At 37.3% G+C, this 14,413-nt stretch overlaps 1 protein-coding gene across 2 annotated transcripts in view; it reads left to right on the top strand.

The window, feature by feature from the left end:
• ATAD2 (ATPase family AAA domain containing 2) overlaps positions 1 to 14,173 on the top strand; it is a 70,452-nt gene extending 56,279 nt beyond the window's left edge. For both annotated transcript variants that reach the window (XM_059395114.1, XM_059395113.1), the window contains exons 20-28: positions 854 to 989; positions 1,982 to 2,178; positions 2,746 to 2,905; positions 5,839 to 5,961; positions 6,088 to 6,231; positions 7,729 to 8,124; positions 11,140 to 11,273; positions 12,578 to 12,706; positions 13,513 to 14,173. In XM_059395114.1, the coding sequence (XP_059251097.1) occupies positions 854 to 989; positions 1,982 to 2,178; positions 2,746 to 2,905; positions 5,839 to 5,961; positions 6,088 to 6,231; positions 7,729 to 8,124; positions 11,140 to 11,273; positions 12,578 to 12,706; positions 13,513 to 13,557 (1,464 nt within the window). In that variant the 3' untranslated portion in view covers positions 13,558 to 14,173. The remainder of the gene's footprint in view (positions 1 to 853; positions 990 to 1,981; positions 2,179 to 2,745; positions 2,906 to 5,838; positions 5,962 to 6,087; positions 6,232 to 7,728; positions 8,125 to 11,139; positions 11,274 to 12,577; positions 12,707 to 13,512) is intronic.
• The last annotated feature ends 240 nt before the right edge of the window (positions 14,174 to 14,413 follow it).

Genomic DNA, 14,413 nt, shown 5'->3' with positions numbered 1-14,413 from the left:
AAGTTTAACTTTATCTGTTAAAACTTAGAGTTAAAACTTAACTTTATCTGTTAAAATAAAAGAGTAGAAATAGAGCATATAACATCTAGGCCACCAGAAAGGGGGAAGAGACACATATTTCAATAAAAATCCCAGCAAAATAGCTAGGATCCTAAAATTCAGCGATGAAGGAAAAAAACTGCTTGAATTTCCAAGAAAATATTGAAAAAGCAATGAGGTTCTTGGCCCGCCAAATACTAAAGCATACCTCAAAATTAGAAATTAAAATTGTGGAATTTGGGCTGGCTTAGAGAAATTAACATAATAAAATCCATGAGACTCTTGTTTACAAAAAAGTTGAGTAAATGAATTAGCAAAGATAGAGACATTTCATAAATGATGTGGAAATAATAGGACAAAAAGCTTCATATAACATACCAGGAACATCTTCTTATACGGGAGCATGGAAGACCCTGTAAATGAGGTGATGCAAAAGCTATGAATGTAAACTTCTGTATGTCAGACATACCCAAAACAAAGTACATAAGCATCACACAAGAAATAAACATTATTTTCCTCTAATAATAATAATGAATAAAATGGGGGGCACCTGGGTTGTTCAGTCAGTTAAATGTCTGCTTTCAGCTCTGGTCTTGATCTCAGGGTCCTGGGGTCACCCCACATCGGTCTCCCTGCTCAGCAGAGAGCCTGCTTCTCCCTGCCTCTCTGCCTACTTGTGATCTCTGTCTGTCAAATAAATAAATAAAATCTCTAAAAAAAAAAAAAATGCGTGTAATAACCTACTGTTACATTGAATGGTATTTACATAGTATTGTGTATACACATATGTAATGCATATATTTTCTCCTTTAAGGTGCAAGAATTGTTTATCCGTGATTATGGAGAAATTTTCAATGTCCAGTTACCTGGTAAAGAAGAAAGAACAAAATTTTTTGAAGATCTAATTCTAAAGCAAGCTGCTAAACCTCCTTTATCAAAGAAGAAAGCAGGTTAGTTTATCAAAATTTGACATATAATAATTTTGAGAAAGTGGGAATAAAATATTAATGGCATCATCATCGTCTAATAACACAAACTCAAAACTTCAGTCATTAGGTTTGCTAACATGTCTCTAAGCTTCCCATTAAAGTGTACAAGGCCTTTCCTAGTGTGGTCCTAGTCCATGGAGAATTTGAGCTGGAATTCATAGTAAAGCTCCAGCCTGTCTGCCCAAGCCCATTTTTGGCACATTTATTCTCTCCACCTTCCCCTTTCTCTTTCTTCGCAAAACACTCTGTCTTTACACTACATGCAACATATTGTTGTCTTTTCGTAATTTCATTTATGCTTGCTCTCTGTCATCAATGCTTCTACCCTTTTTGCCTATTTCTGCCTAAGGAACCACTTGTCCTTCTACTATAACTCATTTTTTCCTCCTTCACAGAGCTAGGCAAAATTAATTTTCTACCATTATGACCCATTGTACTTTTTTTCATCCTACTGATAGACATTAGTGATGTGATAATTGTCTTAACCCCTTATAGATTGTCAATTTGTTGGGGCAGGACTCTCATATGCCTTCTTTTATCCTGAGTATTCAGTGCATGTCTGTTTAAACAAAATTAAACTTATTACATTGGAAACATACCACAATTTTTTATTAGTTCAGAAATTAACTAGTAAAAAGCTTTTTTAATAGAATTTTCTTGTGCTGGAAATAATGCATTTTCAAAGTTTTAATAGCCTCTTAAATGATTTTAAAATGAAAAAGAGGTAATGACCTAGGAATTAACATTAAAAATTACAAATTACAAAAAAATAAAAATTATAGTTGTTGCTGGAGGGGAGCTAGAGATAGAGATTATGGTAGCACTTGAGTATTTCAAATCCTCTAAATCCCGGCAGATGTGAGGAGGATAGTCCCTGAAGCTTGACCACTGAATCATGTGTCACTCTTTTTGTGATGGGAGAGTAGTAACTAAAATCTTGCATTCACGTGAAGTTTTGCAGGCCTTGGAGGTACTCCCTGTAGCACCACCACCTGAGCCAAGACCGCTGACAGTAGAAGAAGTGAAACGACTAGAAGAACAAGAGGAAGATACCTTTAGAGAACTGAGGATTTTCTTGAGGAATGTTACACATAGGCTTGCTATTGACAAGCGATTCCGAGTATTTACTAAACCTGTTGACCCTGATGAGGTACTGATTTAATCTTTGGCTCGAATGTGTTCTAAACTATAATGAACTAGAGAATATTTGAGTTGTTTATGTGGTTCCCTATCTACTCTCTGAGCTTATTTTATGTAGAATATACTGAGTAGTGTCCTAACCATGTGGAGGCTTCAAAGCTATGCGCAATGCATTTTTCTTTCCTCTAAAGAGTAGTCAGTTAACTTTGTCTGCCAACCCAAACATTCTAGATGTGATTTAAGATTGACTTAATGCTACATAATATTATTGTGACTTACATGGTTTGGAGTGAGCTAGAGAGTGAAGCTGAAGTCTTAAGTTGACATTGAAGGATGGGTGACATTTGGATAAGGAAAGAGGAATAAGATATTACTGGAGATATAAGTGCCCAAGAACAGAAGTAAATATAAAACAAAACCAGCTTTAAATAGAGTCAAAGGTTTCATATTAATACATTATTGTTATTCTTATGTATTTGTTCTCTCTCCCCTATATTGCCTGGCAGAGCAACTGGACTCAGATGTTTTTTTATGTTCAGAGTTAACTTAGTGATTTGGTCATTTGCTTGAATTTTAGGTTCCTGATTATGTCACTGTGATAAAGCAACCAATGGACCTTTCATCTGTAATCAGTAAAATTGATCTCCACAAGTATCTGACTGTGAAAGACTATTTGAGTGATATTGATCTAATCTGTAGTAATGCTTTAGAATACAATCCAGATAGAGATCCTGGAGGTGAGCATTAGTGGGTTTTTTCCCCCTGGGGGCGTGGAACAGGGACCGCTAACATGTAGTGAGGTGACATAAACATTTTACATTCACAGTGCCATTCAATACAAGATTATTCTCATTTTACAGTTGATGAAAATGAATTTTAAAAACTTAGGGGACGCCTGGGTGGCTCAGTGGATTAAAGCCTCTGCCTTCGGCTCAGGTCATGATTCCAGGGTCCTGGGATTGAGCCCCGCATTGGGCTCTCTGCTTAGCAGGGAGCCTGCTTCCTCCTCTCTCTCTGCCCGCCTCTCTGCCTACTTGTGATCTCTGTCAAATAAGTAAATGAAATCTTTAAGGGGAAAAAAAAAAAACCTTAGGGTCGTACTGCCAGGAAGTGGCAGAGGCAGAATTTGAATGCAGGTTTCTTTGACTACAGAATACCCGTATTTACAATTCCGTGGCCTACCTTCTAATGACACAAAATTGTACAACTACTTCACTTCTTTCCTTTGTTTATCAGCACTCTTTCTCTAAGTGGAAAATAAACACTCTGCAATAAAAAAGGTTTAAAAGAATTTTCTTAGTTAAGACCACTGTGATTTTTATTACAGAAGTAATATAGGATACTTGCTAATTTTTTTTTTAAGATTTATTTTAGAGAGAGAGAGCAGTGAGAAGGGCAGAGTCTCAAGTAGACGCTGCGTGGAGCCTGATGCGGGGCTCCATCTCGGGACTGTGAGATCATGACCTGAGCCAGAACCAAGTTGGACACTTCACTGAGCCACCCCAATAACCCCAACTTGCTAATATTTTAAAAACTAAACCCTCTAGATTTATTATGTTGATTACTTCATAATGTATATAAATGTTGAATCACTGTGTTGTACACTTGAAACTCATATAATATTGTAAGTCATCTATACTTCATAAGTCCCTCATTTCCTCTCTCCAGAGGTGGACACTGTTAAGTTTGGGGATATCTTTTTAGACCTTTTCTATACCTGTACCTCTACCTAGTCTGTCCTCCCCTATGCAATCTATTAAAAAAATAAAATTTACAGAGTAAGGGATTTTTAATGATTTATTTGTTCATATATATAATGATATAGTCAACTATATATTTGATATACACTTACTCATACCCCAAAATATTTTTCTTAAAATATTAAATATTGACAAGTAAATATTGAATGTATTTACACTTATAACTATATTAATATATAATAATGTAAACAAATTTTTAAATTTTTCTAAAATATTTCTTTTTTTTTTTTTTTTTAAGATTTTGTTTATTTATTTGACAGATCACTAGTAGGCAGAGAGGCAGGCGGGTGCTGGGGGGGGAAGCAGGCTCCCTGCTGAGCAGAGAGCCCAATGCAGGGCTCGAACCCAGGACTCTGGGATCATGACCTGAGACAAAGGCAGAGGCTTTATCCCACTGAGCCACCCAGATGCCCCAAAATATTTCCTAGAATATTTCTTTTTCCTAGCTTACTATTTTTGTTTTATGGGTAGTGTCTTTAACACTCTCGGTGGATAATACTTTTAATAGTCCTGTTTGCTGTGTTAACTCCCTCCCCGAGTACGTTGGCTTTCTGTTTTTCTAGTTGGTAGTGTTTGTAAATTAGGCCAATTAGCATAGGGACCTACTGAAAGTTTCTTTGACAATTGAAAAGCTCACTGTTCTGCTCCGGGGCCTCTGCCCTCAGCTCCCCTAGGCTTTTCCCTACAGTTCAGAGTTCTGTAGGTTCATGCTGGGGAGCTGAGAACCCCCTTAACTGTAGAAAGAAGGAAGCATTTATGCTGGAGACTGTATCATGGCAGTCACGCTGCTGCCACGTCTCCTGTCCATGTGACAACCTAAAATGACTTGAGACCAGTGGTGTGCCTGTAGCCGCAGTCAGCATCTCCTTACAGGCCTGTTAGGATGCAGCTTGCAAGGCCCCATCCTCATTGTGTCTGATTCTGTAGATGCAGGGTAGAACGTGAGAATTTACATTTTTGACAAGTTTCCACACGACGCTGATGCTGCCACACCTGGGGAACCAGGGCTTTTACTTTTGCCTGTGCCTTTCTTCAGGCCCAAATGCCACGTTCGAAATCCCCTGAAGAATCCTTCTGATGTGACAGCTGTGGCTGCCAGCACTAAGCTGGGTGTGAACAGTGCAGCCTGCTGCCCTGGGAGGGAGCCGATCCAGTTGTTGAAGCAATTTTACATTCACCCATTACCTGCCCTCAGCCTCAAAGCATGTTCCGGTTCACAGTGCTTGGGCTCTTGAGTAGAGGGGCATGTCCAGTGTTTCCTGTGTCAGGTTGCTGTTCCGTTGTCTGTTTAGTTTCTCTCTCAGTGCAATAGCATCCTATCTTCTAAAATTCCCTTATGTCTTGGGGTGCCTGGGTGGCTCAGTGGGTTAAGCCGCTGCCTTCGGCTCAGGTCATGATCTCAGGGTCTGGGATCGAGTCCTGCGTCAGGCTCTCTGCTCAGCAGGGAGCCTGCTTCCTCCTCTCCCTCTCTCTGCCTGCCTCTCTGCCTATTTGTGATCTCTCTCTGTCAAATAAATAATAAAATCTTTAAAAAAAAAAAGAAAGTTAAAATTCCTTTACGTCTCTAGCTCAGTAATGACATCAGTAGCCTTCCTTGCTGTTTTTGTTGTCATCATGTTGTTGTATAGTCTCACTGTTGATTGATGTTGTTTTTGTTGTTGTTTTTATGATATTTCAAGGGGAGCTAGATAGGACAGAGCAATAAAATCGTTCAGGTTTAGTCTGCTATATTGAATCGGATGTCCAGAACATTAGAGTAACAGTAAAAACAGAATGATACAATTGCAGTAACACAATACATGGTAAAAGTAAAAAAGGAATTTTAGTGACTATGATCTTAACATGTTGAGTTTATTTTTGGTAAATTATTAAAAGCGATTTTAAAGTTGAATTCTTGATTCATTTCTCAGATCGTCTTATTAGGCATAGAGCCTGTGCTTTAAGAGACACTGCCTATGCCATAATTAAAGAAGAACTTGATGAAGACTTTGAGCGGCTTTGTGAAGAAATTCAGGAGTCTAGGAAGAAGAGAGGTAGGAAAATGATGTGGCATCAGAAAAAAGATGCTTCCCATGTAGTGTATTGAGTCCTTTATATTAACCCTTCAGATAATTTTGAAATCTGGACATTTGACTTGATATCCCATGTCTATTTATAAGGTTGTAGCTCTTCCAAGTATGCCCCATCTTACTATCATGTGATGCCAAAGCAAAATTCCACCTCTGCCGGTGATAAAAGATCAGATCCAGAGCAGAATGAAAAACTCAAGACAACCAGTACTCCTGTGGCTTGCAGTACTCCTGGTAAGTGCCCTCGGGTAGCTTTTCCTTAATGAAACTAGCCTTTATTTTCTGCTGATGCCATTTACTTTCTCCTTAGTCTCCTCTATTTATATCGATGCAATAAATTAGTTTGATTTTGTTAATGTTAAGGCAACTTTGCAGTCTTGAAATAAATCCAGGTTTATATGATACACCACTTGCGGTCCCACTCACCATCACTTAATGCGGATTGACTGATTTGAAATTGATTTTCATTTCTATAAATTCTAGTCTATTTCCTCTTCCTCCTTATTCTTAGGGTATAACTCCAGAGGGTACTAACCTAGAGCCCATGGTTTTTCCCAAGGCCTGCCTTCCTTGGCAGGCTCTTCATTCCAGTTTCGGTTCTTTAAGCCCTGTGAATGCCCCAACTCTCTTCAGCAACTTAGACTCTCAGTTATTCATTTGTTTTTCCAGATTCTGTATCATAATTCCTCAGTGCCTTGTTAGATCTCAGATGCTTTTAAATAGAATTTTTAAAATTCTGTGTGTGTGTGTGTGTGTGTTGCTGGGGTTGGAACATTACGTATTGCATGCTTGTCCATCCTGGGATAAGTGGTTTGAAATTGGTGGAGTAAGCCTTCTTTTATAAAATGGGAGTTGGCAGCTGAGAAAGGGAGAAGGAGAAGGGCATAGGAGCAAGAGACCTGTACTACCAGATACTCTTGGTCAAACCAGCCTTGAGCAAGTAGATACATATATGGAAATTGAGCACATACAAATTGTCTCCTTTAAAACAGTCCATCCCTAGCTGTATACCCAGCAGGACTGCATATATTATGTTCGCTGAAAGACATGTACTTAGAACCAGTATTTATAATAGCGCCAAACTGGGACCAACCCAAATGTTCATCAACAATAGAATGGGGAAATATGGATTTATTATACAACGGTGAGAATGACTCAAATGCGAGCACATGCAACAGTGTGGGTGATTTTCCCAAACAGAATATTACAGTGTAGTTACTCTGTACCTGGTCCAGGCGGAATGTTTCAACTTTGTTTTCTCCATATGTGAAACACTGTTGATAATGGTAGCAAACCCGACCAGGTGAAAGTGAAATTTCAGGGGGTTGGTACACGATAAAGAGAAGAGTGCCTACTATGTGGTCCTACACAAGTGTAGGCCAGTTTTAGTCTTGCCGTGCCTCCAGTTCCTTCCTCATACTCCCACCACAGCGATTGTTGTAATAGAGTCATCAGACAGTTCGTGTCATCGCCCTCCTTAAAGTTATTCTGGATAAAATCCACACTCCTTGGAATGACACGGTATTGCCACGTGTTATCTCCTGCCTTCTCACAGTACTTGCTACCCTTCTTGTTGTGTTCCAATCGTAAAAAAAATTACAGCAGTGTCTCAAATTCTCTACCTTCTTAGATCGCAGGAGGTATTTCCCGCCCCCCCCAACTTGCTTAGACCTTGGGAAATTTTCCAATTGTCCAATGTTCTTTTATCCTTTTTCTTCAAATTCTTTGAAGCTCAGCTGAAGAGAAAAATCCGCAAAAAGTCAAAGTGGTACTTGGGCACCATAACAAAACGAAGGAGGATTTCACAGGTGAAAGATGAGAGCCAGAATGTCACAGATGACAAAATTGAGAGTGATACAGAGGAAAATCAAGATACAAGTGTAGACCACAATGAGACTGGAAACACAGGAGAGTCCTCAGTAGAAGAAAATGAGAAACACCAAAATGCCTCTGAAAGCAAAATAGAATTGGGGAATAACAATTCAAGTGCCTGTGGTATTGAGAACGAACTTGAAGAATCTGGGAAGACCACAGCATGCACAGAAGTGAGGAAAGATAAAATTGTTTGCAATGGAGAGGCTTCTGGTTCTCAGATAATAGATATTTCTGATGAAAATGAGGCAAAAGGTAAGTCTTACTCAAGCAACTTACTAATTTTAATTTTAAAAGATGTTTTAGGGCACCTGGGGGGCACAGTCTGCTGAGTGTCTGTCTGACTCTTGGTTTCAGCCCGAGGTGGCAATCTCAGGTTCGTGAGGTAGCTCCGCACTCAGCTCAGTCCGCTTGGGATTCTCTCTGCCTCTGCCCCTCCCGCTCAAATTCTACCCCTCTCTCTCAAATAAATACATAAATCTTCCAAAAAAAAAAAAAAAAAAAGCTCACTCAAAGTTTTTAAATGACAATTACCATCTCAGTTTATTATTTTTCCTTGTCTTTCAGAATGCAGGTGTTAATTAGGAAAAATAGCAGTTTCCTTACTTGATAACTATAGAACTTGTAAATCACTGTCGTTAAAAGCACAAGGTGGCATCAAATAGACCTGGATTTGAGTCCTAGTCTCTACTTAGTAACTTGTGACCTTGGACAAGGTTTTGACCAATCACTATCGGTTTTCTCTTCTGTAAAATTGGGGTAGATAGTGGTCAGGTAATGAAATATTTTGAAACTTGAATAAAATAATCCATCTAAAGCATGTAGCAAAGTGCTTGGCTATACAGTTTTCAAAAACTGGCAGGATAGCCTCTTCTTTTTAAGCAAACTCAGCAGTTTTCTGTAGTTCTGGCTGAGTGATATAGAACAAATGTTACTCACCCCCATCATTGCTCTGTTTCTATTGTAGGTTAAGTCCAAGATTATTTATATTTATTCTAATGATCTTTGCACCAAAGGTTTTCATTTAGAATTGTCTTCTGTCTGGATCTTCTTGGATCCTTAGCAGTAGATTTGTTTGGATTTTGGAAAAGTCAAACAAGTAAAAAGCAAAAAGAAGAGTAACAGTGTAAAAATTTATTTTGGTCAGAAACAAGTATTGATGATGAGACTGTTTTTTGTTTTGTTTTGTTTTGTTTTAATTTATTTTTTATTTATTTTCAGCATAACAGTATTCGTTATTTTTGCACCACACCCAGTGCTGCATGCAGTCCGTGCCCTCTATAATACCCACCACCTGGTGCCCCGACCTCTCACTCCCGCCCCTTCAAAACCCTCAGAGTGTTTTTCAGAGTCCATAGTCTCTCATGGTTCACCTCCCCTTCCAATTTCCCCCAACTTCCTTCTCCTCTGTATCTCCCCATGTCCTCCATGCTATTTGTAATTCTCCACAAATAAGTGGTTATATGAGAATTGACTCTCTCTGCTTGACTTATTTCACTCAGCATAATCTCTTCCAGTCCCATCCATGTTGCTACAAAAGTTGGGTATTCATCCTTCCCTATAGAGGCATAATACTCCATAGTGTATATGGACCACATCTTCCTTATCCATTCGTCCGTTGAAGGGCATCTTGGTTCTTTCCACAGTTTGGCGACCATGGCCATTGCTGCTATAAACATTGGGGTACAGATGTCCCTTCTTTTCACTACATCTATATCTTTGGGGTAAATACCCAGTAGTGCAATTGCAGGGTCATAGGGAAGTTCTATTTTTAATTTCTTGACGAATCTCCACACTGTTCTCCAAAGAGGCTGCACCAACTTGCATTCCCACCAACAGTCAAAGAGGGTCCCCCTTTCTCCACATCGCCTCCAACACATGTTGTTTCCTGTCTTGCTAATTTTGGCCATTCTAACTGCTGTAAGGTGATATCTCAATGTGGTTTTAATTTTAATCTCCCTGAGGGCTAGTGATGATGAACATTTTTTCATGTGTCTGATAGCCATTTGTATGCATTGGAGAAATGTCTTTTCATAACTTCTGCCCATTTTTTGATATGATTGTCTGTTTTGTGTGTGTTGAGTTTGAGAAGTTCTTTATAGATCCTGGATATCAACCTTTTGTCTGTACTATCATTTGCAAATATCTTCTCCCATTCTGTGGGTTGCCTCTTTATTTTCTTGACTGTTTTCTTTGCTGTGCAGAAACAAGTATTGATGATGAGACTGGTGTTTTTTCAGTGGCTTAATAATTATGAGCAATTATTTTTCTAGGACTTCCTTGAAATGAGTTCTAGTGTGTTTGAAAAATCATAGCAGAGTAGACAGAGTATAGCCTTTTCAATGTGGATATTTTATTTTATTTTACTTTTTTTTTTTTTTTTTTTAAGATTTTATTTATTTGACAGATCACAAGTAGGCAGAGAGGCAGGCAGAGAGAAAGGAGGAAGCAGGCTCCCTGCTGAGCAAAGAGCCCGATGAGAGGCTCCATCCCAGGACTCTGGGATCATGACCTGAGCTGAAGGCAGAGGCTTTAACCCACTGAGCCACCCAGTCGCCCCTCAATGTGGATATTTTAAATTTTAATCCTGTGGCTGTATAATATAGTATGTTTTGTTTGGATTCAGAATTGTTTTATTTTTCTTCTATCATTATTTTTTTTTAAAGGACACTAAAGGGGGACAGGTACTTGTTTACATATCAGCAGATTTGGGTTCTTGTTCTGGCTCTTATAATAATTAGGTACGTTGATCTTTTAAAAAATTCCTTCACCTCTCTTGGCTTCATTTTCCTTATCAGTGAGTAAATTATTCTAGCTCAGAGATAGGCAAACTTTTTCTGTAAAGGGACAGATGGTAAATATTTAGTGATAACAGTCTCTGTCCCAGCTACTCAACCCTGTTAGAAAAGCCACATTGACACACATGTAAAATGGGCATGGTTGTGTTCTAATTAGACTTTTTACCCATAGGGCATATTGGGCCTATCGATGGCAGTTTGCACCTCCCAGATTACTGAGGTCCCTTCCAGCTTTTACATTCTAGGACTGTTGTGCCAAACTAATTTAGTGCTGAGGATCCTTTGAAAAACTCCGTTTGAAGAGTAAATTTTTTTTTTTTTTTTGAGAGTAGAAGTGGTAGCATCTTAATCTTACAGCAGAGCCAATAAACCAGAGTTGGTGATTATGTTTTAGTAAGTATGTCCTGCCTAATGTGTACTTTAAACATAATGTCTGTGAACCATGTAATAATTACTAAACTTTTCATTCTAGAAATGTGTGTTCTGCGAATGACTCGAGCCAGACGTTCCCAAGTAGAACAGCAGCAGCTCATCAGTGTTGAAAAGGCTTTGGCAATTCTTTCCCAGCCTACACCCTCACTTGTTGTGGACCATGAACGACTAAAAGTATGTAAATTGAAATTGTAATGCTTTCATTGTGCAGATTAATAACAGAGCCCACCAAAAATGAATTTGGGATAGAATGTTTTATCAATCTGACATGCAGTAAATAATGATCTTTAGTAAAAGGATGAACTTAGTATAGAATAATTTTCATAAAAGCAGTATTTGGAGATGTCTAGTCTGTTGATATTCTGGTTTTTAACATACTTATCTGCATTACTGATCCTGTACATTTTTTAAAATTAATTTCTTTAGAGACAGAGGGTGAGCATGGTGGGTGGGGAGAGGGAGAGAATCTCAGACAGACTCCCCACTGAGCCTGGAGCCCGTCGCAGGGCTCAATCTCACAGTCTGTGAGATCCCGACCTGAGCCAAAACCAGGAGTCAGATGCCCAACCAACTGAGCCACCCAAGTGCCCATATGCATTGTTTTTTCACCATCACCAGTGAACATTTAGCTGGTTTTTACTCAATCATAATGGCTTTTTTGTTTTGTTTTGTTTTGTTTTGTTTTGTTTTGTTTTTGTTAACTGAGAGGTAATGGCATATCCTTGTAGGCCCAGACTTAAGGAATCACAGGAATCTAGTGAGTCCATTTCAGTCCTTAAACACTGAGCAGATGGAGTTTTATAAAGTTCTTATAAAGATGGTTCTTTATAAGAAAAAGAACCAGGATGCCTGTGTGGCACAGTCTGCTAAGTGTCCCACTCTGAGTTTTGGCTTAGGACATGATCTTCGGGTCTTGAGATAGAGCCTCACGTCAAGCCCCACCTTGGGCTCCGCATTCAGCAGCGAGTCTACTTAAGTCTCTCTCCCTCCCCTTGTGCCCCTCACTCACACATTCACTCTCTCTCGCTCTCTCTTTCTCTAAAATAGATAAATAAGTCTTTAAAAAAAAAAAAGGAGTAATAAGGTGGCTCATCATTTATGTACTATCTCCTTTGTTTCACATTATAATGTAATTGCATTGCCTTAAAATACCCTGCAAAAATGTTGCTTTTTTTTTTTTTATTAATCTAGTTTGAGCTTATATTTTAATTTGTCTCCAGAGATTTATGGCTAAAATTGCGATTGGCTACCTCCTCCGCTATAGTCTTTTTAGGTTGGGAGTTACCTAAGGCAGAGATCAGGACCACAGGATGATGGTTATGTTAGCTACTGCTAAGTATCAGAGGATACTATGTCTCATCAAATAATTGGTCTGCCCTCTCTCCGGTTTATATGCTAAAAATTGCCCAAATCTTCAAAATTAAAATATCTCATGGAATTTATCTCTCACATTTGTAAACATTCATGTTTTCTTTTAGAATCTTTTGAAGACTGTTGTTAAAAAAAGTCAAGAATACAATATTTTTCAGTTGGAAAATTTATATGCAGTTATCAGCCAGTGTATTTATCAGCATCGCATGGACTATGACAAAACAACACTTATCCAGGTAAAGTAATATATATAAGAAATTATAAAATTATTAGATGTTTTAAAGACCATTTTTAATATTTGGACTATGGATTATTTCTAGATACAACCAAGTTCTGTACTTTTTAAAATCTAGCACTTCACTGTTATGTTTCTTCAATAAACATTGGAACTATCGTATCAGTAGACTATGAAAAAATCTGTTTTGTGTGTGTGTTAATGAAGATACACACCTCTTTTTCAGGATAGACTTAAGACAGACCTATGTCTCTTTACTTAATCTTGCTTTGTAGTGGGCATTAATACTAATTTTTAAAAATAGATATTGGATAATAATAGTATAGTATAATATATCTGTAACAATGTAGTATTACATATCTATAATATGTTTACTATGTGTCTATAGTATGATGTATTAGTAGGTACCTACTAATGTACCTACTAGTATATACATAATAATTATTATTCCTATTAAGTATACTGTGGAACCTACATAGTACGATAGGTATGTAATATTAACACCTATAAATACAAAATATTAGTATCTGGAACTACACTAGTGCCTTAATTATAACTATTTGAACTTAAGATGAATGCATCTCAGACGTATTTCAAAGGGATTTAAATTATGAAGTCCCATTGGTGATATCAGTTTATGTGATAGTCATAAATACTGACCTAAATTTCTATTTTAACTCTCAGATATATACATGGGTTAATATTCTTGAGGTTGTTGATGTAAAAAAAAAAAAGCAATAGAGTAATGTTTCTTTAACTTTTTTCATACTGAAAGTTACTGTTTTTCCTTTTTTACCCTTTATCCAGAAAATGGAGCAAGAGGTAGAAAACTTCAGTTGTTCCAGATCATGATGACCTGGTATTGAATATTCTTTATATTCAGTTGCTATTTAAGTCACCGTTGCCATGTCCGTGTAACTGATGGAAGATGAAATCCTGCATCTTTAAGGAAAAGATTAAAATAGTAAATAAAAATATTTAAACTTTACTGGTATTTATGTACATGTGTAAGATATATTACAGCTATAGCTGTTAAATATTGGAAGTTTGATTAAACAAGGCATTGTAGTAATAGTAATTCTGTAGCGTATTGGTAGTTGAAATGTATGGCCAGCTCTTAATAAAAGTTATTTTGCTAACTGATGTTTTATGGCACTTAAGAGTAATTAGTGACATTGACATTTTTTTGTTTTAGGCACTTTTAAGGTTTTTCTTTCCTAAAAATATTGTCTTGTATCAGACTAAAAAACTGACTTAAGTATCGTGTCTTTGTGTCTTTGCCATCCTTTTGTCCCTTTTTTTCAGTGTCCATCTCCCATTTGCTTTTAGCTTTCTCTCCCTATTTACTTAAAGGCCAGGGTTCAAGTCATCTGTGGGAAGGCCCCTGAACAACTTGTGTACTTGAATGTCAAAATTTAGATAAAAAGTTTTATGATTCTAATTTGGGTTAATAAAGATTTTAAATATTTTTTGGTTTATTTTTGTGATTATACATGCAGCAAATGTATTAATAACTATTTTGTTAAATATCTTTTTAATAGCACAAAGGTTTTATATTTGAAAATTATATCTTTCTAAATTTGTGTTTAGGTTATATTCTATAGATAGCTTTTATATATAATTATATAAATATAAATATTATAAATTTTGTATTAATGATACCAAAAATACATTTCTTTCTTAAAGCAATAAAGTCATTCACTGCCAT

Source organism: Mustela nigripes, chromosome 3 (genome assembly GCF_022355385.1).
Source record: "Mustela nigripes isolate SB6536 chromosome 3, MUSNIG.SB6536, whole genome shotgun sequence".
NCBI lineage: Eukaryota > Metazoa > Chordata > Mammalia > Carnivora > Mustelidae > Mustela > Mustela nigripes.
Note: the sequence above shows the minus strand (reverse complement) of the source record. Positions and strands in the feature narration are given on the sequence as shown.